Consider the following 26094-nt stretch of genomic DNA (forward strand, 5'->3'; position numbering starts at 1 on the left):
TATTGTTATGTACTTGGTATATACCTGTATGGGTCTAGGAGTACATATATAGTAGATGATAATAAATGATTAATTATCCTCGCGCCATTTACCGAGGTAGATGAGGAATAACCACTTCGGAGATATAAGAGATGCGTTCCTAGGGTTATCACGTAAGGCAACTTTTCCCGGCTAGCAAACATTAGTACGTGTTTTACTCAAGAAGATAGGATCTTAAGTGGTTTTAGTTACCAATAGCCATTCACCAGACAAGTAATGAATGCCCGGATAGGCAAGCTGACGACTGTATTAAAGCGCCCTGAGTGGGCGGTCAGAAATATCTGGGTACAGCTTACCAATCTCATTCTCCTACTGTCGACTGGAAAACATAGCTCTCATCAGCCCATAATTACACAGTTCCATAGACGTTCGGAAGGTACATGTATGTTTAAATAGAGGATATACTAATATATTATCTCAATCTTCACAAGTATAAAATATCTAGCAGCTGCCCCCTTAAATCTGGACTCTTTCTTTTCTTCAGGTGGCGTCTCCGCCCTCGTCTACTTCTTACTATTCGTTATAGATTGTCCAAATTCCTCACAAATACCTCCTTCTCATTATGGCTCTTCAAAAAACCCTCGACGCTGTACTGGTAGTTGGCCCTTCCGGCATGGTTGGAAAGGTCCTCTGCCAAGCATTGATCTCTAGAAAGTCCGATTACAAGCGCATTGCTTTCTTCAATGATACATCCAGGCCTGAGACGGAAGAAAAGCGAGCGCTTTTCGCCACTTTTCGCAATGGTGGGATGGAACAAGTCTCTGGTCTATACACAGATACTGGAGCATTTGCTGGATTCGACTGTGTCTTGATGCCTCTAGGGAACCACGCCATCAAATACCAACCTACCATCATTGATACTGGTATTAAAGCCGGGGTACGACACTTTTATACTAGCGAATGGGGAGCCGATCTGACGGCAGGATCAAACTGGACTCAACGATACTACCGAGACAAGGTTCTTACTAGAGAGCATCTGGAGAAGCGTGGTCGTGATGCAGATACACCAGATCTCGGTTGGACGTATATACAACTTGGACGTCTAACAGAATGGAGCATCATCAAGCATTTCGGAATCGATAATGCAAACCATACTGCAAACATCTATGGAACGTCAGAAGGAAGACAGTCATTGATTTCGACCGCGGACGCCATCGCATACACCATCGAAACTCTCCGACATCCATTCTCAGTTGCTGACAATGGACATCGACGCACCTATCGTTTCCATGGCGCTTCGCCTACCTGGAAAGAAATCTTTGATGAGCTAGAGACAGTTACTGGCCATAAATATTCAGTCACTTATCATGACGTTGAGTCAGCCCTGGAGAAAGAGGCTCGAGCAAAAGTCATCGGCGATGTCGACCTGGAACTGGAAGCCAGCCATCAGTTGATTCAAGGCAGAGGTGGTACTCTTTTACCAGAGCCATTTAACAATAATCTTTTCCCGAGCATCCACCCAGAACCAGTTCGTTCGGTCTTTGAGAAAATCTTCAAAGATGAAAATATGAGAAGATTTCTGGGCCTTTCTTAGATGAATTGAATAGAATACAGTATGCTAGGCATCTATCATCCGGAATTCTATATTTTCTGTTAATTTTTGAAATGATAGCGATATATTCCTTCTCAATATACTCTTTAGCTCTACCATGCATTAACATAGTATTCATTCCAATAGATTTGAGATGTTCGACGCATTTTGTTCTCCATTCATATCTAATGCTGTAGAATATTGAGCAAAATACAACCAGCCAGGAAATGAAAATGCTATTTATTTTATGTTTATTCAACTGGCTATTATAAAAATATATAGAAAAAAACATCCATTTTCCCCTGGCTGTAAATGTCAGAATGCTATTCGGATTTTGACCGGGCTTATCTAGATATATGCAACCTTACTATTTGGGACACTCACGCTGTCAGTCACATCAACTTTTCGGGTATTTTCCGAATTAGATTTATGGTTATCTTTGAGCAATTGACTATAAAAAGCGGATCTTACAAGATTGGAATGCTTTTTGTTACGGGCACTTCAGCACCCCTGCTGCATAATCTCTCCACCAGACTGTTAAGCAGTTTTCCTAGTCCAGTTGGCATTTATCGTACTCCGTATTCGAGCAGTATTACGGAGCCAAAACTCCTATGTCTGCACGGTATATCTTGCAAAAGACCACATTTTTCGTATTGAATAAAGTCTAGAGAGGTCTATTATCTTGAATCTAACGCATAAGCAGGCTGATATATTCTAGGGCTCTATTTAGAAAAGGAAGGTAGTATTCTTTGAAATAATTATTCGGTATGCGTCTTCAAATATGTGTATAGGGTATACGTCCTCAAATATATAAATATCGACATGTTTCCATGTAAAATATCATTCAATCCAGCCTCAAAAGCAATCTTTAACAGTCAGTTGCCTTATTTCAATAGCCGAAATGAAGTTCTTTGCTCTTAGCCTTCTTGGCCTTGCCGGCATTGCTGTTGCTTGGAACGGTCAACTCATTCAGGATGATGAAAATACTGGCGAAGGTGGTATAAGGAGTAGGAACGTGCATCTGGTCGATTATGACACGAAATCGCGCTATTCTGCCACACTTTTGCCCGACTGGACTTCTAACGTACAGTCTGTTTTGTAAGTATACATATATCTACTTACACACGCATACATAACCTATAATATAAACATAGCTTGCATGCAAATAGTTTTGTTGAAGATAATGGAGGAGGCTACAACTGGCCTGCGCAACTGTGGCAGACTTTGGACGGATGCTACAACATTGGCTTTGAGGGTGCTTTCGGCGGTGCAGGCCATGGCTACTGCTGTGATGGTCTCCCCTGCGACATTAATGCTTAGGTGTCATGATCTGATTTGGATAGCCTTAAAGCTATTGCACGGTAAGCTATTACAAAATGATGAATAACAGCCCCATCCACTAATGCAAAGTAAAACACTATAGGTACATGTACCTGCAAGGTAGACTACCTGTATTGAAATGTCTGGGGTACATTGCCAAAGGCGTATTTTACTTTTTACACATATATATTAGCTATCAAAACGCATAGAAGTCATAATAAAACAATTGAATTCTAATGATTTTGCGCCTTGTTATAAAACGCGATATCGATATTGAATAGAATAAGTGGTGTTCACGAGAAATCTATAATAAAAAAAGCTAGTTATATACATGTACTCTGATTAACATTTAGCTGCTTTATACCTAGTAGTATAAAAGCAAAATGTACTGAAGATGACATGCCAATCAACCGAGTAGAGATATGTTCTCGTGTAGCTGCAGCCCTGTTTGCTAGTGTAATCTCGCTTCGTTTTCTTTTCCAATCCTGGTAGAATTAATTATATAAAGCTATATTGATTAGAAGGACCAACTTTATACTCCATATATTACAGTTTCCCATGAGAATTATGTGACAGCGGCTGTAGCTGCTTACGTATTGTAGAAATTAAAATATAAAAGGGCTGTCCAAGATCTTCTGGTATCTTGTAAATTGAACTATTTTCCTAGCGGCCTTGGCATGGATACCTACCTATCTATTTTACTTGGCGATCTACAGTAGCTGCAGTTGAGCTAGCTCAGCCCAGCTCGGTACATTCAGGCGAGGCCCAGCACTGCGCATTAGGTGTAGGTTTTTTAGGCTGTATGTACCTACATGTATGGAAATGACCATCAACACTCAACAAGGTTCCAGCCAAGAATATCGAATAAATCGTATATTGAATCGCCGCGTGTTCTACTGCGTACAGTCAAACTATGTAGCAACTCAAATGTTAGGCACCAGAGTTTGGGCAAAGTACCAAGTCAAACGCAAGTTTTATAAATTACCTACTCATAAATCCCAATGAAATCCCATTCTATTCCCTAGAGTGACATGCTTGAGAAGAAAATCGACAGGAATAACGGCAGTCTCCGCCATGAGCATTGTTAAATCCCTTATCTGCCTCATATGGGGCGAACCTCAGACTCACTGTTTTATCCTCCAGCTACCGGTCGAGATGCTTGTGAAAATACTGGCTTTCCTTCCTCTTTACTCTCAGCTCCTCGTCTACCAGACCTGCCGTCCCCTACGAACGATCACTCATGAATATTTTCTGGCTGGGAAGGGAAATATTATGGCCAAATTTACACCAGAAGACAAACTGCTATATCTCACTCATCTCGCCCGGTCTCTGCCTGATCGATGGGTGTGTGCCACATGCTGCAAGCTTCATCAGATTTATGAATGGGATACACCGTTATATCACAGTTCCACTTATTATGCGTGCATAGACGGATCAGATTCCACTGAGAGATACAAAATAAATAGGATAATTGGCTGGCCTAAATTTTATCCAGGGCATAGACACGTCCAACTTACGCTCAAGTACACGCGAATGAAAGACAAAACAAGGCGCCATCAAAAATATCTTCAAAGACTCCTCACGCCATACCACGGCCAAATTAGAGGATATTTCAATGTATCTAAAGGCATCTCCGCGCGAATATCAGTTTTCCCAAAGGTTGTTAATGGAAGATATTTACTTTTATCCATCTTGGATTACCTTGAAGCTGAGACTAAGGTATCTCGACAGTCTATACGGTTTATAGAAATATGCTCGCACATATCTGATGACGAAACGTCTAAGATAACATACGGAATGCCGAAAAATATTGATGAGGCTTTTGATATAGCTTAATTAGCAGAAACTACTCGACAGTTTTTCTCATGTGATTTGTGTGGAACGGATTACTCTATACAAGCTTCAACAAAGCGCGTTATTATATGCATATGGGAAGACTTTGGACCAGAAGGAACGATACATGATCCAGATTGGAGGGCTATAGCTTGTGATGATAGACTTGTCTATCATCAACCTGGAAGCATTCGAAAATTGTATGGGCCGCTTGAGCATAATGGCGAGATCTATTAGATAGGTAGTCTAAGGTACAGTTTGTGGCATCTACAAAATTACATAAAAATTTCTTCTCATCCCCGTCCACAGCCTGTCGAGTTCAGTGTCCACCATAAATCTCCCGTATACTTGTTGAATATTACCGTGCAATGGAGTTGTCGTGATGATATTCGAGAAAAGTTAGTATGAAAAAGGGCTCCCGCCCGCTTGCCCCCGGCTTTTTTTAACGCCTCTCCGGCCGCACGGCAATCTAAAAGCAATTATCGCTGAAACATAAACAATAGTCCAACGTAAATACCACCTTCTCACGTTCATGTGTAGCCCTTTCCTTATGTTTTCGAGGTATAAACGGAGAGCGCAATTAGCTTTTTAAGAAACGAAAAAGCACTAAATAGGTATCGATCTGCTATTGATGCTAAATATTTACATTATTCTGTAAGACTTGCTTCAAATTCAGAGCTGAAGGGGTAGTCAAGATATCCCTTGGGATTCTTAGCCGCATAAAAGGTGCTGCGGTCGTACTGGTTAAGCTGCAGACTATTCTTGATCCTGAAGACCAGATCCGGGTTTGCGACAAAGTATCGACCGAACATAACCACAATGTCTTTGCCAGGATACATACCATCAATCGTCCTATGCACGTTATCCGGCTTATATCCACCTGCCAGAAGGATTGGTCCATCCCACAAGTTAATTGCAAAGTCCAAACTTTCAGTAATTGGATGCTCCAGATCGTCAGAGTTGGCAACTCGGGGTTCAATTAGATGGATATAAGCAAGGCCCAACTCCTTCGCCTTGCTAATGACATCTGAAAATTGAGGCACAGGATCATCCATTCGCATACCCTGAAATGTACTCCAGGGGCTGAGGCGTATTCCAACGCGCTGAGGTCCGATAGCATCGCCGACGGCTTTCATGACTTCATATACAAGGCGAGATCGGTTCTCGATGTTGCCGCCATATTCGTCTGTGCGAGTATTACTGACATCTTGAATGAAGCTATCAAGGAGATACCCATTTGCGGCATGGAGTTCGATACCGTCAAAGCCTGCACGGATGGCGTTCTTCGCTGCAGATGCAAAGTCTTGAACTATCTGTTTGATCTCGTCAACAGCTAGCGCTCTTGGCACGGGTGCATCTTGTCCAAAAGGAATAGCGCTAGCAGACACAATCTCAATTCCTTCTGCCTTGGCGATTTCGGGAACTGCTGCGCGGCCTATATGAAACATTTGGCAAATGATGAAGCAGCCGTTTCGGTGGACTTCATCAGTTATAGTTTTCCAAGCTGCGATTTGATCTTCGCGCCAGATGCCTGGTGCATTGGGATAGCCTCCGGCACCTGGAGAGATTATACCAGCCTCAGTGATGATCAGGGTGCCTGGGACTTGGGAGCGTTGGCTGTAGTACTCCTTCATCATAGCAGTTGCAGTATGGTCGTCTGTACCTCGGAAACGAGATAGCCCAGGCATGCCAATGCGATGCTTGACTTCAACTCCAGCGATTTTAAGAGGTTTCCAGAGCCTTGATTCGGCCATTATAGAAGATTGTTTAATTCCAGATAGAATAAGTTGGTAAAAGTCGAAAAAGGAGTAGGTTATTTTATAGACACGTTTTGTAAGTCAGATAATGCTTTGCTGAAGAATGTCAGATTTTCTTTCAACTAACTGAGCAATATAGCTTTATATTATTTATACTTGCTTCTTTATTACTTTTGCTAGCCACCTCCACTCCATTAACTTGAGCTTCTAAGCCACTTGTTCAACTATATTCTTGTCAACTGCATCATGGAGACTATAATCACCAACTACTCTTTTGGGATGAGCGGAAACTTCCCAAAGCAGCTAGCAATCATTTAGCGCGTTCACTACCGGCCATTTTAAACGGATGATCTCGGCCGAAATGCTTACTTTATCAACCGCTGATTAATGACAAGTACAAACTTTAAAGCAGTATAGCGAGGCAACGGAGGCAAGCGGTGGGTAGTTTACCCACTCTCGCCTTTTTCTGACCACCGCCTGCGAGGATGGAATGGCATAGAAATCCATGTCTTTGTTTATTTCAAATGCATTTGCGGAACAAGTCAAGCTTGGAAGAGGATTACCAAATACAGCGTGTATAGACGTTGGACAGGCTGTATATATGCAACAAATAGGACGATATAGCAATTACTAACCAGTACAACCGCAAGGAACGCTATAAGGTTACCGAGTGGTGATTATCTCACCTGAGGCTTATGCAATAATTGATTTATCGATACAAAGTTTAGATATGTAGTGACGTCTACAAATGCAAATATGATATCTTTATTAACGATGGGCTAGTTCTAGTTGAATCTCTTTCCAAAATTCTTCTACCTGCATACGATATGCTTTCTCTGACCAAATAAAGTCATGTAAAATACCTACCAAATCGTCTAGCGAGTGATACATTCCTATAAACCTAGAATTATGATTATTTTGAATAAGAGTTTTATATTCTGAATGAGCGTTTCCTCTCGGAGAGAACGAGCCTCCCATGTACAGCATCCAGATTAATAGATCCGGATTATCATTCCAAAATGGTTCGCTGTCAGACTCCTGTAGCTTACGCAATAGTTGTAAAGAAACATGAGACTGTTTAATCCAAATCAGCGTTTCAGGATGCAGAAAAACTCACAAGTATCTTGTCCCCTCACTTACAGGCATCACAGAATGGCGCCATACTTTGCAGCAAAGCATACAAGCGCTGAGGTATGCTGCAAGATAGCAAGCTTCCATAGTATTGGAAAGCTTTGGTAAATCTACCAGCCTGGATCCAATAGAAGCCTGCTGGTTATCAACGCGGAGCATTTCCACTGGATTCTGACAGGAGTAGCGAGGCAAATCTTGAACGCATTGCAGTGCGTGGATATCTTTGACAACTTCGAGGAAAGTTTCGTCGAATAAGTGAGATTTTCTCTGGAACCCTGGTGCTAGGACAAAATAAGTCGAAGCAAAAGGATCACGCTTCCATTGCAGCTCGGCAAAAGTAGTGTGATCCACTATGCGATTTGAACCAGTCATGACGGATGAATTCAAATCTTGCCTATTTAAACGGATATACATCTGTGGTTAGTAGTAATTTAATTTGTAATTTCTCTCTCGTAATAGTTATCACTTACCAAAATATGGCTCGTTTGATCCCATCTGTCAGATAAATGGTTTTTGTCTGGCCCAACTCAAGAAGCTGTTGGATGGCTCCCATATGCAGCTGGACTTGCCACCGCATACCAAGACGTGCCTGGTGTGTTATCATCAGGTTAGTATTCACAAATTTGGCAAGGGTGAAAAAGCTTAGTTTTATGATACGTTACCTCCACACCAGCAAGAAGCAAGATAGCCCCCAGAGTCGGTAATGACAAAGCCGACTCTAACGAATCCATCCTTTCACGGATTGTGCTCATGGCTTGATTCTGGTAGCCGAGACATTCCTGATCGATGTTTCCTCCAGTCACAGCAAATGCAAAAGTAAGCTTAACGGCATTTAAAAGAGCTGGGTCGTCGAGATCGGTCCGGAAGACGGAAGCAAAGTCTTGAAAGACGACAGGATCTGCAACGCTGAATATAGGCTCTGCCGCCTGCCTAGCAGCATCTATGAAATTGAAGCGAGTTTCAGCTATGGAAGCTATTCATACAATGACATTACGCTACTTACCATGGCTGAGTAAAGATCTCAATTTGGGAGAGTCTCCAATTAGGGTCTCGAAGGGACCATACGCCGACACTGGTGCAAAAATGGACCAAGGGATCAAGCTTTGGCCTGACGCACCCGCGTCATCTCTCGGAGAAACATACTGAGACTGCTGTTTGCCTTGTTTGGCAGCGTGCGAGCGTGCTTGGCGCCTTTTGTCAAGGTCTTTCGCGTCAGCAGGGTTTGTTATTGATATAAAGTGAAAATTATTCCCTGTTGAAAATTAGCTTCTTGTATTGAAAGTTGTTGTGACCAATTGATATGCTTTCTTGCCTGATTTGCGGTTCTCGTCCATGGTGCAAAGTGATTGTCAACGGTGGTGCAGTTACTTGATTTGGCGTTTGAGATATGTACAAGTATGGTAAAAGAAATAATTTGTAACAAGCGGCTTAAACATACTCCGCATCTACTGGAGAGTTATAGCTAATTACTAGAACCAAGTGGGATCAAGCGAAATGGTTATGCTGTATTATGCTAGTAATCTATTCTAGACCTAGTGTTGTGCTTATGCAGAGGCGATACAAGTTGCATTTGATTCGCACATCAACTTGGCTGTGGCTTGCTCAAGTGACGGGGCCCCACCTCCCAAGTGCAGTCTCTAGAATGAAAGGACACTACAAACGCCCCGTTTATTCGCCTGAAAATAGTATATGCCTGAAAATAGTATTTTCTGGAAAGCAGCGGCTGATTAATAGCAACCAGTCGATATAGAAGGGCTAGGGATTTCTGTTACTGAAGCCGTCTAATATCCGATGTAAACTAAATTATTTATAAGCCACAGAGATGGAGACGGCTCGATTTATGGTTTCTTTTTACTTTTCCATGAATATGGTGATTAACACGTATTTAGGACATCCAGTTATTGAAAAGTTGCGAAATGAGAAAGAGGTCGAATGAAGTGTGGGGACTATTCCGATACCAGTCTCCATCCTTAAAGTGGCCCCCTTACAATCTAATAGCAACAACAGTACTCCGTACCCTAGACGAATGCCGTTGTTAACCATGGAATTAGGTAATACTCAAGTCGTACGATGATCATTCGAGTTTCACTGGTACACAGCGAAGCATCTGCGTTAGAGTTTCGAGTGGCGTGGTTTATACTACCACCCGTCTGGAAGCCGGTGATGCACCTTTCCGACCCAATCAATTCTGCTTCTTTGGCCGATAGGCTGAACCAAGTGAAAGCTAAACGTTGACCCGTGCTAATCCACAACGTATCTCATTGATCAGATATGACAATTGAGTCTTTGTGATTTGACAAACGGAAAAGATATTTTGGCAAAGTAAAGTCTATGTCTGGTTATCACAGTCCATGGTATGGCAGCTTTCTAAACCTTAAGGCGACGGCAGCGGAAGGTATCCAAATGTATGCTGAGCTTCTTTAAAACAACGAGCTCTCTCGTGATGAACTAGTTACGAGTACATCCGGCAGATGGTGATGATGTCTGCAGCCACAAATGATGGTGGCATGATAATTGCAACGCCATTTTTCGTGCGTGGCAATTGCCATTCTATAAAGAAAGAGGGCATTGCGCTCAACTCTCACTTTGTCAATTGAATACAAAATACACGAGAAAACACAAGCACATACACTATGGCCTCCGTCAACGGTGCATCATCTAATTTCGTCCCAGAGCAGTTGTTCCACACTGTTCTTACGGTAATCGACTACTCTCACGACCCATCTGGCGCCAATCGTACGCTGTTTGTTCTCAAAACACATGGCACCTTGGAAGCTGCAAAGAAATTTGCCGTTCATTCACTCGAGTCCGTCAACTTTACCTCCAACGACTTCCAGCAGTATCACATCCGCGGCAGCAGAGGCGCATCCGAAAGCTGGTCTCACGGCGACGGTGTTTTGCTCTTTGCCCGCGCTTTTGATGGACAAGAATTCCTCGTTGGAATCGACACTACACCAAACAATGAAGCTTTAACTGCAACCCCGGACGGAGACATTATACTGCCAGAGGGCGCCAGGTTCTTGCATTATGTTCTGCAGATTTCCGTGGATTACAACGCCGACCGTAGCGGCAGCCTTCAGACCACGGAAATCCTAGGAGTCTATATCCATCGAGCAGATGCTTGGACGGCTGCACACAAGTGTCTCGATCCGGCACAGTATGCGGAATATGATCGCCGAGGCGACTCGCAATTTATTGGACAATGGCCTTTTGGGGAAGATATCGCGGTTCACGCTGTTTCTGAGACGGGCCAGAACTATTTTGTTGCAGTGAAACAGCCTCCTAAGCAGAAACATGAGCTTAAGCATCACGATTTGAAGAAATAGGTAGGCAGTAGGGACAGTAGTTTAAACTTCGCGGCTTTAGCTACGGCTGGGATATTAAATAACAACTCCTCATTTCTATATTATTGAATAATCCCATGAGCTATGGTTATTTATATCATTAATTGAAACGTAATGGAACATCTTGTCCAGATTGTTTGAAATAAGTTTCCGGGCGAAGCAATATTGGGTATAGGCGACGACGGAAAGTCTCATATGGCGCCAGTGGCACTTTCATATGGCGGACTAACAAGAGCTTCTGCTCTGTAGGTTTAACTGAGGGCGAGTCAAACTTGTCAAGAAAAGAATCTGGAATGCAAGCAGCGTAGAGATGAACAGATTCATCCTCGCAATCCGTCATCAACACTTGAGCCTAAGGCATAATAGCACCGTTAGAGCACAGTAAAAGGAGCAAGTCTGACTTTTGTAGAACAAATCTTACCACAATATTCTTACTATAGCGTAACTCCCCCCAGAATTTTCGCTGCTCACGCGCCATTGCCAGTAAAAGGGCCACTATATACGGATCATGCAGACGATTCCGCGGCGTGACTTTCTTCATCTTGAGGTCAAGTATGGCTTCTGAAAGTGCACTCGGCTGGACGGGTTCTAGAAATTCCATTTCTAGGTAGCGAAGGCCTTGAACCAGTTCGCGATCGATGCTTGCCATGTACATTATACTTGGCTCGTCGCGGAGAGAGAAGAGCTGGCAGGGAAGATTTTTGGATCGATCACCAAGGTGCAAATCGAGATTTTGACTGAGCAAGCCAAACCAAAGAAGAAGAAATTATTAGTACAAGTAGAGAGAATGGGTTAACAAAAAATCGTTTCAAAGCAAAGAAAAGCTCACCTCATTGCAACGAGCGGATAATCGTCATAGGTGAGAACCTGCCGAAGCCTGCATGTGCGGCTTTTTATCCTTAGATTGGTAGCTATTCTTTCCACTTTCTCCGCATGATCATCAAGGAAATCGTTTATATATAGCTCGGATGCGTGATGTCGCCAAGGGAGACGGGCATGTTGCGCGGGGCTGAATCTGCATCCCAGCAGTTGAAGATGGTGATTTGTCCATAGCACAGGATCCGCCACCAGTTCTTCTCCGCAGTATAAACGAAGACTCTCGTTTATAGACAGTGTATCGTGTTCGACCTGGGCCATGGGGCCTTGTTCTTCCGTGTGGGATGCCATGAAGAAGAAAGTTTGTGTGGTGAAAGGGCACAAATATTTTGGAAGTCAAGGAAGATAATAGCAAACTTGAGGCTCAAAAAGCTGGGACTTGTAAACTTTTTACGAAACTCAGAGATAATCCAATATTATCTAAGTTAGTAGAGAAAGGGAAATTGCCAGCTGCATCATGTACGCAGAAAGACCGAGATGGCTTATAGTTGTTGGGAGGAACGACGACGGGGCGTCCGCTTGGATAAAGTTTAATCATGTTAACTAGTATATCTCTTCATCCGTTATCCTGAATCTTAGTTCTTTAGTCTTCCAATACCAAGATTCACATTCTTCGTCTTCCATTTACAACACTAGTAAACTCTTCGGCCAAACTCTTGGGCTAATTAAAGCCCCAGTAAATCAACATGCTTCCTTCCCAACAAAACATAAGTTATAGAGACGTATATATCTATTATACATTCAGACTAACATCGCTTACGGCTATCTAAACTTGTTGACTCATTATCTGGCACTATACTAATAACTCTCGGCCATCAGAAGCTTCCGGTATTGGTCGTTATATACGCCACCCTGCGCGAGGCTGATTTGCTCGTGTTCCATGTCTTCGGCTTGTTTAGGACGCCTCTTACTTCATTTAAATGGCTTTCTAAGCCTAGCTATCTTTGGGTGAATATTTGGACACCAGCCTCTCTACCTGATATAAATCGGTTTACCGAAGGGGGTCCTAGCAGTCATTATCAAGACGGTCAGCCCCAGCTCGATGGTTATCGTTTTAGATACGATCAGACTGACAATATCGTTTACAGTTATAGATGAAGATGCGATCTGAAACAGAAAATTATTGGTTTACTGTATAGTGGAATTCCTGAGTAACAATTTACAGATTCCATATCATTGCCTTCCTGAGATATACCCCATAAGAAAATACATGAATACTATTAATTAACAGACGCCACTATACACAGTCATCAAGTTACAATTAGGGTACTGGATAACGAAACTGGAGCGTTGGGTAACAATCCTCTAGAAATATTATACTTTGTGAGAATTTTTCACATTGTACATCAATCTTCACACATTCTTAGAAATTATAAAGGCGAAAGAGCATTTTTGTTATCTAAGCTAGGTAGGCAAATATTAAAACCAGTTGCTTGCTTCTTTTCTTCTTCACCATCCATCTCGTGTCACCGTCGCTCTTCATATGGGGTATTTAAAAAAAAATAAAAAATAAAAACGTCTGAAAATGTATCAAAACGCAGCGCAAGTTTCCGCCCATTGGTTAGGGTATTATGGAATTGCATCTCATGTACGTCATCAAGAGGAATGCTGGCACCAGGAGTTCAGCCAAATAGGTTGAGCTATCTATCATGAACCAGCATCTGTCGAATGGGATGTTTGTGCTGTTGTCCAAAATTCAAGAGGAAACAGAATAAGGCGGATATGTAGGGATATATCATGTCATCGAGGATAGCGGAAGATATCACATATGTGAAGCGCTGAGATGACCACTTGCTCCCGTATCTGTTGAGCCGTCTCCTTCGATCGTCTTCCTCCAATGTTCTGGGAGGCAGACGCATACTAGAGGAAACGCCTTTAGTTCGCCATAGCCCTGTGGCGAGCTGTCTCTAGGGGCGGCGGATGTGCTCGATACGCCGCTATCCCTCTGCGCCTGCCGTCGCGCTTCCCATTCCTCCGCTCGTTCATTGACCATGAGGCCCGTCGCCCAACCGTCATCCCAGATACCCACCACTTTGAGCATATCTCCACGCTCCAAGGCAAACTCATCGGGGGCCCTTGGCTGGTAAGCCCACAGAACCGCAACCTTGTCGTGAGGGTGGATATCGTCTTGTGAGTAATAATCCTTGAAGAAAGGCAGCTGTTCGGACTGCTGGCTTGCCAAAGCATGCGGAGATGAGAAACCAAGGGGGCTGCCGGCCACATCGCTCCCAAGCATGGAGTTGCTGGATAAAGAACCTTGACGTCTCGAAGTAGCGGGTGGCCCACGAAGTCCTGTATATGGGGTTTCGGGCTCGGGAGTATCGTCGAATTCAGATGAAGACATCCGATCCGAAGTCTTGGCGGCGTAAGGAACAGCACGAGCAGAGGGTGAGCTGCCGTGGCGGGAGGGTGAATCGCCAGAATGCCCTTCCAAGGCAGACATGCGTGCAATACGGCCACCAGGAAGAATTTCGTATCCTCGCGGAGGCGCTGCGCTGCCTTGGCTCATGGGCGGTCCTTTACGGGCGGGCTGGGGCTGGTTGAAAATACTGCCGGTCTGGCTGCTGCTGCCGGGTCTGCGCCTCATCATCCTAATACAGAAGAATAGAAGGGCGGCAAGAATTATGACCCCTGCAAGAGAACCGATCACAATACCCGCAATAGCACCACCACTAAGATGGCTGCCACCACCAGAAACTGGGACTGAAGAACTCGTCGCTGTAGCAGTAGGAACGGGTGCTGTAAAGGTCACGGTAATATCAGGGAGCTTAACCCCCTGGCATCGCTTTTCGGCATCGGAGCTATAGCAGCAGGTATCTGTCGAATTGATGCCTCCAGCGCCGCAGTATGAGCAGAGACCAACGGTGCTGTTACCAAAACCACAGTTGTCAGGTTCATTGTCTGAGCCAACGACGCAGCTACTAGAGAGCGCCTCTTCCGGGTTGGAACAGACAGTAAAATCGGCACGAATCAGTTTGTTGAGGTCGCTGCTGGGGCTGCCACAAAGAGCTGTGTCGGCGGTAATGTAAGCTTCGCTTTGAGCATACTCAGCACAGGTTTCGGCGCAAAGAGGCTCTGAGTTTTTCTCAGAGACGCCGCAGCCAGCCGCGGATGCTTGGACAATGGAGCTGCAAAGGACTGTAGTCGTGTAGCGCGCGTACATGTCGCTGGGGTTTGAATAATTAACATTATGGCAGCCAAATGTTAGCTGGAACCTAAAAAGCATAAGATGTGAGTGAATTGGACCAAGGTTACATCAGGCGGAAAGCTGCCTACTTGTCTTCGAGATATGTAGTCTTGACGAAGCTGTCCAACTGAATGTCGAATGTCTCTAAATTGGAGACATACTTTAAGAATGAGCTGTTACATTGATATTAGCAACCTGCGCACACCGGGCATGAACCATAGCGGGTAGCTCACAATGTATCGATTAATGACTGGTTTGTGGAGATGGAAGCAGCCTGGAAGGCTGGGCATAGTTTTGAGCCCTTGAGAGAAATGCAGCTTGCCGAATCCTGAGCTGAAGCGGAGCCGGTGAGCGCTGCCAACACAGCTATTGATGCATTCCTGAGCGTCCATTGTGCGTGTCTCGGCGTGTCTCGATTTCGCCCACGAGCCCTTGTCGGGCCTGATGTTTCGGAGGCCATTTTAACGGAAGAGAACTAGCGGTGACGAGTGTTGTGAAGTGCTGTGTTACTAGACTTTGATGCTATAGACGCATATGAAAAAAACGAGTTGTAACCAAAAAATCTCCAAAACAAGTAACGCTCCTAAATTTCTAAGTGGCGCAATTGAATGAATGTCGGCAGAGGCGATTGTGTATTGTTGTTGAGCAAAATTAGATTAACGCGATTTCAGTAGAAGTCGTGGAGAAGAGCAAGCGCCAGGATGCAAGAAACGAATGAAAATAAGACTCATGAACCGAACAAAGATCCGTAAATGGAAGTCGCAGCCCGTTCAAGGTCTAAAAATCAATGAATGGTACACAGGTAGTGGACAATGACGAAGAAAAAGAAAGAATGGCCCAATGGTGTGAACTCTGGCGCCCAGGAAGGGATGACAGAAGGCCGACCAGGAGCAGCGATTTTGACAGGATCTGCGGCTGGTCGCTCTGTGGTTCCTCTCCAGCTCCGACCGCCTGGCCTTGTCGTTTCTTCGGTATCGTGCCAAGGCTGATTCGACGCTGGGAAAAGCGACCCCGTAGTCGAATTTGGCGAGAGATGCACAGGCAGAGGTGGGCTGGTCTGTGGACAAGGAGAGAGGGAGCAAGAGAAGAGATCGCAGGATCAGGGCCTCGTAGGCGAGGCAGAGGAAACACGGCGAGCTAACGGCTTTTTGGGGAAACACGAAACTGCGAAGCGAAGCGACCTCGAAAGCTAGGGCGTGGGATATTAGTAGGGGTGGTTGGCCAGCAGGTGGAGCCACAGGCGAGGATGCGAGACAAGACGCCCTGGCCTAGCGCAGAATGCAACAATGAGAGTGTTCAAGCAGCAGTTAATTCTCAATTCGTTATCAAAGCCCGATAAAGAGAAAAGACTGAAGAAAAGTAACAAAAGGGAAGAAAGAGAACAACACAGCTGCAGGGGCAAAAGGGAGATCGAGGAGTGGATCCTGCATGCACAGCTAAGACTAGCAGATCGAGAAAAGAATGGCTGGAGAGTTGCGGTGATGGTGTTTTTGTTCCGGCGGCCGGTGCTCAATTGTTTTTTCTTTTTCCTGAGGTGACCAGGCTTCACGGGGACAAGACCGAGACTGAGCACAGCTGCCAACGAGCATCTGGAGTCCAGTGGCTGCTAGTACCCTTTGGGCGCCCGTCTAGGCCCAATACCGCCAAGTCTAGGCACCTCTTGCGCCTAGCGCCAGTAATTCGATAGCGTGCTAACCGCAAGCTAAGCTGGGCAGGTCGCTGTTAGCTGTGCCATACTGTATATTGCTAGGCGCAGGAACCGCGTCGCCATTGGCCTGTATGCGGAAGAAACGAAAGGGGTCCCTCTGGGCAATGCGGCGCCAGAGTTTGTGCCCATCAACAGCCGCTTTGATGGCTTTGGGCAGCTTTCATGTTAATCTGATATACGGAGTACAAGTACTGTAGCACAAGTACGTAAAAGCCAGCACATGCACCAAGCGAGGTGCCACAGTTGGGGCCGCTGGCATCTGCAGTGCATCTTCAGCAGCCCGGACACTAAATTGGCTCAGACATTCTGCGACCACAGGGCGATGATGCATTGAGGGTTGCGTGGCACAGAGTACAAAGTACATCGTTCAGGTACAGTCTCGTATTGGAGCTCCACCAAATCCCCGGCATCGATGTATTGCTGTTGCTCGTGTGAAAAACAATTACGGAGCGCATATAATTGATGGCTTATGCGGCACCTAGTACGACGCCACAGTTACAGTACTGCATGTAAAAGCATATTCACGATGAAAAAAATATGACAGGATCCCTTGAGCATTTTCATTTTTTTTTCTTCTCCTCCAGACGATCAGCAGAGCCCAATCTCGCTCTTGCTAGTATGCAGAAAAATCTCCATTGCAAATTTGGCCAGCAGGGATGCTGCGGATGGCGCCGCCAGGGGGCGTGGCCCGCATGTTTTGGTCTCTGCTCCGAGAGCTACATGGAGTAGAGGTGTAGTTGTACGAGTACAGTACATGTACTTGAGCTCTGCAAGGGCCAGCTGCTTATCAAAGAAGAGACAGCTCAGTTCGGCTTCCAAGTTGGCCGTTGACAACGCAGGGCAACAGCATTTGAAATTTGTCATGCACTGTACACTTTTAGTTGGGTACAAAGTACAGTACATGAAGCTGATATCCCCCCTTTTAAGCCACTGCTGCAGTGTGATATACACAAAAGGCATGAATTTCTATGGTCGGCTTAACACTGGATTTACTCCAGCCCACAACTCCCAGCTCTCAGCTCTCAGCTCGTCCTTCAACTCCAGCTCCATGCATCATAGCCAGGCACGATGCGGATAGTTGGACAAGCATGCCCTGCGTAATTTATCGGCCTCATCGTCCCAACGCTGGGCTACATCCATCTCCACGTGGGCCGGCGGAGCAGCCACAATTAAAGATCCACCCTCCCTTGAATCGTGACCCCAGCTACTCAAGGCGTTCGTGCGCTGAGCCATCTGCGATCTGTGGGTTTCACGGCCGTCAAACTGTATCGTATTAATTAGCTTGATGCCGAAATTTCGATTCTACTCTCGAGAGCATTCAATAGCAGTCTTTTTCAACGACGATTCAAGAGATGCCATTAAAAAAGCTGCAAGTTCTAATGCTGGTAGCATACATGTACCATGTCCTCCAAGCGCCTCAAACTGAAACAGTGAGCGGTAGCTAAATCTCGAATCACTCTAATCACAAACGAAGTTCTAAAAATAAGACAAGCCATCACTATATGTAAATGCTTGAAGCAAGCATATATGCTATAGATTACATGAGTAGGGCTGGCCAGGTTGCTGGGCAATACTCCCTGGAGATCAGAAATTTATCACATCGACTCAAACTCTGTCTCGAACTACTGAGACTACATGTACGCTCTATTATAAGATGCAAGCGTTGTCTCATCCTCCGCTTCTGGAGCCTCCTACCCTAATAGCATTGAAGTCTTTCACGCTGTAGAGGTAATAAAACTGTATTCAAGTTCAACTACATGTTGCCATCATAGTAACCAACATCTCATCCACATAACATTCATCAACAAGCCTTTCTCCACTCCCCGAGAAACGCTTTCATACAAGCACCCGCAGTCGCGGCAGCATATCTCTGCCACATCTTATTCTTATGGCTATCTGCATAGTCACACACGCCCTTGATAACAACGGTGGGGAAGTTGTCCCATACGCCAGCACCTTCCATTTCGAACGCAATGGCGTTCTCTTGAGATGCTATTATATCGCGACGGAGCCCAGATTTCATGATTGAATCTCCAGATACAATCGTACCAAAGTGAATAAAGGGCTTCCACGCCTCTCGAAGTCCTTCGCCTATAGGTTTATTCCTGCTGATAAGAACACGCTTCACCTTGTCAACACGACCACGGGATATTGTCATACTGTCTTGGCAACCTAGATCTGCACATGAAGACTTTAGCGCTTCATCACAAACATCGTCATATGGTCCCTGGCAGCTAGCACAAACACTGCAAACCTCTGGATTGTGATGTTTATGGAGGTAGCTAGGATGGTAAAGCTTGTCGTTTTTTGCACCAGGGTACCAAGTATTTTCAAAATCCTCCCTCTCGCAGAGGTCCTCCAAGTAAGAAGATGTTTTTTCCCTCAACTTTTTACGACCTCTCAGTCCCGAGTGCTTTGCAAGAAATGCTCGGATTTCTGCTGTTGGTCGGTTAAGGTTGTCTTGCAATGTATCTCTTCTTACAATTTTGTTATCGTATTGTCGACCAAAGTCATATTGTATAAGTGCGGTGCTGATGATAACATCGCCAAGCAGCACCTCCTTTTCGCAACCTGCTCCACCTGGCACGCCTCCACAGATACCTACAACCATACCAAGCTTGATCTTGGGAAAGCTTGCCCGAAAGCCAGCCGCTACGTTCGCTGAATTCACTTTGCCTATACCCGGCATAAACGCCAAGACCACATTGTGTCCAGCCATTCTTCCAGTGGTATAGGCATTTGGATCCCCCGGCGCTTTGCCATATGAAATTTTTTCTTCATAATAATCGTCAAAGAGAGCTTCGACTGCATCTGATTCAACTTGCAACGCACAGATCAGGGCGATTTCAAAGTCTTCGCGGCTCTGGGGCTGATCAAGGTATGTCGTCACTCCAAATTCTAGAGCGTCATTTTTTAATGAGTTAATATTTTCCTTAAAAGATGACTTGATACTGAGATGAGACAGCCACCGTTGGAGCTCAGGAGCACGCCGTCTCTTATTTGTAGATGGCGGGCGTAGACGCGCCACGGGCCTTGAAATCTTTCCAGAGCCCGAGTCTTGAACTCTATCCTGGCAATCACTTGTAGGCGGCGACTCTGACCGTTGCCGTTTACGAGAGGGTCTAGGAGTAGATTCAGTAAGTCCAAGCTCAAGCTTCCAAACAATATGTTTATAAATTATTTTTCGTATTTTCGAATCAGTGCCTTTGCTATCGGGTCCGCGAGAATTTAGCTTCATCGCTATATTCTGATAAACGAGGAGGCAGCTTCGAATAGCTTGGACATATGAGTCACTTTTATGTCTTTCCAGAAGATCCACGTATCTTAGAAGTTCAGCCCAGGTGGTGTGATTTTGGCAACTATCCGGACTGACTTCTAGTTCGATGATTTGGCCAAGCTCTAATTCTAGTAATAATTTCGCGAAAGATAAAAGCGTGGGGTGGCCCATTTCGAAGCTATATGAGCTCTCTGCGCTTGGAAATTCTGAATTAAATGAAAGATATGGAATTTCCTTTGAACTTGATTTTGAGGAGCCTAATAAATGGATCCTCTTTGAATTAAAATCGGCATCGAAGAAATCCATAAGACAGTAACCGAGTTTGACTGCAAGCCTTCGTTTATCGTTAGTGCTAAATTTTATTGATGCTGCTTTATTTTCCAAGGCCTTGACGTCAGGACGTTTAAATACACCGTCTTTGATGAGTTGGGCCAGAGACTCTTTAGAGGATGCATTCTGCCCTGAGGAAATAGGACCAGCCCAGGCACCATATAGCTCGTTCCCCTTAATACGTAGCTTCAATGCCTTCCCTTGGCCTGTGTATTGTCGAAGGCTTGTACAAATGTCAGAGATGCATGAAATTGAAGCATCGTCTCTTCAATGTATGTAAGCAGATAAGTAAAGGAGCTGGAGCTTGGGGGTCAAACATACAATTGAATTGTATCGCATTGCACTTCTTGCCACAATTCCAACTCCGGACATAATGAGAGCATGAGCTGTAAACTTGGAAATGCTAAATCTTTATTTGGAACCTGATTGAGTTTGAGCAATACTTCATGTGACATTCCACACTTGAAGTGCTCAAACAAAATTCTAAGAACGCATATGGCTTCATTTCGTATTTTATTCTTCTTCCACGCCGATCTTTCTCGTTGTATTCGATATGGCTGTATGACTGGTTCCAGCGTAGGAGGTGCAAGTAGTTCGCTGAGAGCATTGTTGCATTCTGTGACAGTGCGCAGGCAATTGCCAAGATCAGTGGCATTATCAGGAAGCTTGAAAAGACTTTTGTTAGGACCATTTACGAGGTCGATTTTTCCAGATGTTGATTCCAAAATTCCTCTCAAAGCTCGTAAATGCGTATATTTTTGGCCTTTGGAGTCGTCGCAGGTGTTTTGATGCGACGTAATGCCATCTAGCAATGAACAAAGATGCTCTAAAGCTTCTTGGCAGCATTCGAACTCTGCCTGACTCAGATTCTGAGGAAATTCCTGAACCATGAATGTGCGGCGAAGTTCAAATTCCAGCAGATCGGCGTAAGCATTATATCCTAATTGATTATTGATGGAATTGGGTTGCACATGGCAAGGCGCTTTTCTTTGACTCAACCATTCTGCTATCTCTTGAATCAAGCGCCATTCGCTCAACTCAGTGAGGTAAGGCATCTCATATAGCTTTTTTTATAGTAATTGTATATATGGCAGAGTTATGTCAATGCTTTAAGTGGTATACTTGGGCGATGAGACTGAGCGATAAGATGTGGTGCGGGGATATAAAGTGCTTGATGCTGTATCGTTGTCTTATTGGGCTGATTTGGGCTGCAATACGATACCTTTCGTAATTTCCCCGCTTTAGAGAGGTATGTACAACGTTCTTGATATAGGTACATATAAATAAACAATTTCGCTTATATTATATCATGTTTGAATTCTTTGCACGGACACCTCTAATCAACATTATTTTATCATGGCGCTTGATTTCAATGAACAGGGTTTTCTTTATAATTTAGCCTATGAGTGCGAAGGCCATTTCGATCAACTGCTAGAGACCTCTCAGAAAACGAAATCAGAGGTTACGATAATTGAACTATGCGTCGAATTCCAACAACGCTTTGCTATATGGACTGCACATCTCGGAGTCTTTGCTCAGAAGAGCCAGTGCTTAGACACAAGACTCCGGAATCTCCCGGACCTTAAAGATCTCGTTGCTCGACTATTGGATATCCTTCGCCGTAGTCTGCTACACTGTATTACTGAAATATCCAATCAAAGAGAGAAAGGACAGGTTCTGACAAGCGAGGCCGAATGTCTAACTGGAACTTCTCAGATACAGGTAGCAGCTTTCAACACAATAGATGATATCATTACTCGATTAAACCGTCTGGGAGTTACTATTCGCCAGTCAAACAAGAACAAAATCGACTTTGGAGCTAATGAATTCAGCAAAGACCAAAATGTGGACTCATTCGCATTTTTATGCAAAAACGCCATAGAGACATTGTATCCAGGTGCTCACCAGTCCCTCAAAGACTATCTCAGCAAATCAATGATTACCAGAGTTGCAAGAATACGACTTTCCAGTTCTCGTCACCAAAGTCACAGAGCCCGCCAAGATGGGCTTCCAACAGCTGAAGAAATACCCAGCAAGGAGCCACAGATCAATGTCCATACAAGTCTGCCGGAGAAGACAATTATGGATTCAGACGAGTCTCGCCTTCAAAAAATGCCTAATGCTTTTCCCAAGTCTGACGTGTCTACCGTAGATAGTCAACTTAGGCAGCCCGATGACACATCAACAAAGGCATACAAGGCATCATCGATTCAAGTAAAATTGGGAAACTATCCACGGCTGCCTGGCAAAGATGGTGACAACAATATCATCAGTTGCCCGTGGTGTGGGGAGCCATTAGATAGGAAAAAGCTTACAGAAACAGACTGGCGGTACGTGCCATTTGTTTATTTCATTAGTATATATATGAGAGTATCCCAATACTTTGCCGAGATACTTTATGTGTCCGCTGGCGTCTGTATATACTTACCTGAATCAATTCTTATAGACTCTTACAGTGCTAGAATTCTTAAGATGAAATAAGCTAAATATTTCTTAGTCAACACATCGATCGAGATTTCAAGCCTTACATTTGCCTATCTGAAGAGTGCCCAGACTTGCATCCATCTTATCCCACATTCAATGAGTGGAACAGGCATATGGAGCTTCATAATTGGCGATGGTATCAACAGGCTTATTCAACACCTAGCTGGTGGTGTACCTTCTGTGGACCCAACCACGACGTTTACACTAGCCCAAAAGCCTTATACTCGCACTTGAGTGAGATTCACCGTGGTAATTTCACGAGGGAACAGCTTCAGGCTATTTCACGACAGAGCAAGGTAGAACGACCAAGAGCTTGGAATGAGTGTTTTTTGTGTTGTTTCACAATAGATGAGCAAGAGAGCAAGGATGAGTCGACTGTATCTAAACGACAGGAAGAAGAACAGAAGCAAAAAACTGTCAAAAGTTCCAGGAAGAATCTCGAGATGACAAGCCCCAGCCACCATAACCCAGACCTTGACTTGTCAGACACTTCTGATTCGGACAACTCGGATTTTCATCAACAAACAAGGCAACGAAAAGACCATTGGGATGTGGCAGGACGACACATAGCGGCACACTTGCAAGTGCTGATGCTTTTGGCACTTCGTTTCGCAGCTCTGAAAGGGTACGACGGAGATTTGGATAATGATAGGAAAGGCGATTCAGCTGATATTAATGAGGAAAAAGTTGCTGCCTCAGAAGACAAGGATCCAGAAAGATTATCTCCGCCGGCAAAGATGAGGACCTCTTCCAAAGGGCAGCAGTGCTGGGAGTGTCTGCGCCGCAACTCTCCATGCGACGGCAAGACCCCGATATGCGGCAACTGCAGCTCCGCCGGCATGGTCTGTCCCGGCTTCACCAACAATCGACCGCTCAAGTGGCTGCGCACCGGCATGGTCTCGCGGATTCGGAAGCGGAAGCGCAAGCCGGCGGCTCGAGACTCGAGGCGGCGCAGCACCTCGAGCTCCGTGAGAGCGGCAACCCCATTGCCAAAGCCGATAGCGAGGACGCCGCCGCCGCGGTCTCGGATAAGGAAGAAGACGGCAGCTGGAAGCGATCGAGGCAGTGATGGCGGCACTCCCTCTGGGGCATCATCCTCCGGCTGTAGTAGTGGTGACTCACCTCATTTTAGTTCTTTGGAATGTATGCAAGATACAGCTGATAAGAGTAAGAAAAATCCCAGCGACTTATATGGTGATATTACGAAGGATGGTGCTTTGGTCTTCAGCCCGAATCTCAATTTCAGGCTGGCACTAAAGCAGCTCGATGACGAAGCCGCCAATGACATGAATTCGAATAACGTAACCAACTGGTTATCTCATATAACTCTCTCAGAAGATGCAAACACGACCAAAGACGATGATCTCGCTGCCAAGAATGGCGATGTCTCTAAACCAACTGGGCTTGCACCAACGGCCCGTCGAGATTCGAAGCAGCAGATAGAAGATCCTAGGTCTTGGCAAATACGGGAAGAGAAATCACTGGCACCGGCCAATTCTTCATCCTCTAAAGAGGCTGAGTTGAAGGATGAGGCGACTCAATCGCCGCCGAGCGGCAAAGGACAGGTTTTTGCTAGCCGTTATGATTTTGCCGTCTCACTGGCTGCCGCCAAGGACGCTGCCCGTAGGGACAGGGAAGCTTTCTATATGGCGAAATATGCCCGCGATAGTCCAAATTCCATAGATTTTGGCCCTACCCCGAGCGCACCATCTGCTTCGGCGCCTAGCCAGTTCACTGCTGGGCCTACTGTTGCATCCCGCTCATATGAAGAACTCGTCAATAAATACCGCCATGTACGTATCCTCAAAAAGTCACTTCGGCTTCGGGCTGGATTGTTTGAAGTAAAATGATCAAAACTGGATTGGTAATTGGAGCTGACATTTAGTTTTTGCTTTTCGTGGTTACAGTTTGGTTCGAAAAAATTGGCTGCCGCGGCGACTAATGTACCAACCAAGATTAAAGAGAAGGACAATGTTAGACCGGGATTGATGTCCGCTGTGGAATTTCTCGCGGGTCGTAGTGATGAGTCCCCAAACGAACCGGCTGAAGCAGAGGAAAATCCCCCACCCCTCCCAGAAAGATCAAAAAGGGGGACAGCTTATTAGGTATCTGGTAGAGCATGAACTCATACGTCAGGATGCACACAGGCTCTTCTCACTTTCCTCGTTTCTCACTCTTCACTATTAGATTGAGGACTCATCAGTGCTATAAGACCACCCGTTAGTTACCAAGTGGAAGAGGGCAAGCGCAGCAGCAAGGCTGTAATAATCAATATTACAGCAACGTATTCGACATGCCATCTACTAACAATTTCATTAATCAGTTCTCCTCTAACAAAGATGTGACAAGTGAGAAATGCGATACCCATGTCGACTGTAACATCGGGAGTCCGGCGAGGGTTAAGTACATATAGCTACAGAGCAAATCTGGCCATATAGTTGCGCCCAACAACGACATATTTGTTAGCCAGTTCCGAGAAGGAAGCAGCCCGTTGCTGATTACTCCAAGTATGTATTGTTTCCTCAAATTTACGAAACGTTGACGCACAAGATATTTTGGGTTGGGCGGTGGCCAGAAGCAGATACGATCTTGTCGAAATACTACAGCCGGGACAAAAGGACAAACAAAGTTCTATAATGCATCGCCGAGACGAACGAAATTAGACTCTGACTACAAGTCTTTTTAATATATATAGAATAGTTCATAAAGTTATTTTTCATAATAACTATATGTATCTATGAAGAGCCAAGTCCCTGTTCTAACAGTAAAGGGACGCCGAGTAACAAATATCTCGTGAATCTAAAGTACAAGTAGCTAGCTAACAGCCAAAAACCTTGTAATATCTATCAGACACCCTCCTGTACAGGAAATATTCTGATTTTGATATTTTTCAAATGTAACCAAAGCCCAATGTTCTGCACAGCGGCGTAATAGAATAACAAGATATCGTATAATAATCTTCCTTCTAGGTATATTACAATTAATCGTTTAGCAGTCGACGGAGCCACTTCTAATTAAAAGGCCATCAATTTAGATATTTCGATATTAATGAGCAAGATACCCGTATTCATTCATTTCAGTTATAGTAGACCACCCCATGTGCTTGTACGATTCTGTCACTTCAGGCTTCGGAAATGAACCATAGCAAATGACAACAACATTCTTCAAAGAAAAGATAGCCTTGAACTGTGCATCGATATCTGCGAGAGTCTCAAAATTTGCCTTGTCTAGGTAATTGAGCTGGGCAGTCATTTCTAGTGTCTTTAACGTGCTGCAC

General features: G+C 44.8%; 10 protein-coding genes across 10 annotated transcripts; 5 read left to right on the forward strand and 5 right to left on the reverse strand.

Annotated features, from left to right (window-relative positions):
- Window positions 1-595: 595 nt before the first annotated feature.
- On the forward strand, window positions 596-1573 carry GGI43DRAFT_428522 (uncharacterized protein; the record flags this gene model as incomplete). Its single annotated transcript, XM_083208973.1, has 1 exon — window positions 596-1573. The coding sequence occupies exon 1, from the start codon at window positions 602-604 to the stop codon at window positions 1571-1573; it is 972 nt and encodes a 323-aa protein (XP_083059297.1). The 5' UTR covers window positions 596-601.
- Window positions 1574-2471: 898 nt separating this feature from the next.
- GGI43DRAFT_385219 (uncharacterized protein) lies at window positions 2472-2890 on the forward strand (the record flags this gene model as incomplete). Its single annotated transcript, XM_083203622.1, has 2 exons — window positions 2472-2668; window positions 2740-2890. The coding sequence occupies 2 exons, from the start codon at window positions 2472-2474 to the stop codon at window positions 2888-2890; spliced, it is 348 nt and encodes a 115-aa protein (XP_083059298.1).
- Window positions 2891-5334: 2444 nt separating this feature from the next.
- On the reverse strand, window positions 5335-6477 carry GGI43DRAFT_428524 (alkene reductase; the record flags this gene model as incomplete). Its single annotated transcript, XM_083208974.1, has 1 exon — window positions 5335-6477. One exon carries the CDS (start codon window positions 6475-6477, stop codon window positions 5371-5373), a length of 1107 nt encoding a protein of 368 aa, XP_083059299.1. The 3' UTR covers window positions 5335-5370.
- A 771-nt stretch (window positions 6478-7248) lies between these two features.
- Window positions 7249-8945, reverse strand: GGI43DRAFT_423809 (uncharacterized protein; the record flags this gene model as incomplete). Its single annotated transcript, XM_083208288.1, has 6 exons — window positions 7249-7518; window positions 7621-8005; window positions 8082-8200; window positions 8274-8551; window positions 8615-8863; window positions 8924-8945. The coding sequence occupies 6 exons, from the start codon at window positions 8943-8945 to the stop codon at window positions 7249-7251; spliced, it is 1323 nt and encodes a 440-aa protein (XP_083059300.1).
- A 1135-nt stretch (window positions 8946-10080) lies between these two features.
- Window positions 10081-11059, forward strand: GGI43DRAFT_408962 (uncharacterized protein). Its single transcript, XM_083206428.1, has one exon. The coding sequence runs from the start codon at window positions 10245-10247 to the stop codon at window positions 10935-10937; it is 693 nt and encodes a 230-aa protein (XP_083059301.1). The 5' UTR covers window positions 10081-10244; the 3' UTR covers window positions 10938-11059.
- On the reverse strand, window positions 11056-12122 carry GGI43DRAFT_385223 (uncharacterized protein; the record flags this gene model as incomplete). The annotated part of the gene is made up of 3 exons (XM_083203623.1): window positions 11056-11307; window positions 11377-11692; window positions 11785-12122. The coding sequence occupies 3 exons, from the start codon at window positions 12120-12122 to the stop codon at window positions 11056-11058; spliced, it is 906 nt and encodes a 301-aa protein (XP_083059302.1).
- Window positions 12123-13593: 1471 nt separating this feature from the next.
- On the reverse strand, window positions 13594-15478 carry GGI43DRAFT_423810 (uncharacterized protein; the record flags this gene model as incomplete). Its single annotated transcript, XM_083208289.1, has 3 exons — window positions 13594-15046; window positions 15108-15191; window positions 15252-15478. 3 exons carry the CDS (start codon window positions 15476-15478, stop codon window positions 13594-13596), a joined length of 1764 nt encoding a protein of 587 aa, XP_083059303.1.
- A 163-nt stretch (window positions 15479-15641) lies between these two features.
- Window positions 15642-16190, forward strand: GGI43DRAFT_92365 (uncharacterized protein). Its single transcript, XM_083210516.1, has one exon. It carries the CDS (start codon window positions 15806-15808, stop codon window positions 16157-16159), a length of 354 nt encoding a protein of 117 aa, XP_083059304.1. The 5' UTR covers window positions 15642-15805; the 3' UTR covers window positions 16160-16190.
- A 2178-nt stretch (window positions 16191-18368) lies between these two features.
- Window positions 18369-21551, reverse strand: GGI43DRAFT_408965 (uncharacterized protein). Its single transcript, XM_083206429.1, has 2 exons — window positions 20655-21551; window positions 18369-20598 (listed from the first exon to the last, which is right to left on the reverse strand). The coding sequence occupies exons 1-2, from the start codon at window positions 21386-21388 to the stop codon at window positions 18528-18530; spliced, it is 2805 nt and encodes a 934-aa protein (XP_083059305.1). The 5' UTR covers window positions 21389-21551; the 3' UTR covers window positions 18369-18527.
- A 9-nt stretch (window positions 21552-21560) lies between these two features.
- GGI43DRAFT_92415 (uncharacterized protein) lies at window positions 21561-24115 on the forward strand. The gene is made up of 3 exons (XM_083210517.1): window positions 21561-22663; window positions 22831-23442; window positions 23505-24115. The coding sequence occupies exons 1-3, from the start codon at window positions 21690-21692 to the stop codon at window positions 23884-23886; spliced, it is 1968 nt and encodes a 655-aa protein (XP_083059306.1). The 5' UTR covers window positions 21561-21689; the 3' UTR covers window positions 23887-24115.
- The last annotated feature ends 1979 nt before the right edge of the window (window positions 24116-26094 follow it).

This window comes from Trichoderma evansii, assembly GCF_050947405.1.
Source record: "Trichoderma evansii strain SZMC 28006 chromosome Unknown GGI43scaffold_14, whole genome shotgun sequence".
Lineage (NCBI taxonomy): Eukaryota > Fungi > Ascomycota > Sordariomycetes > Hypocreales > Hypocreaceae > Trichoderma > Trichoderma evansii.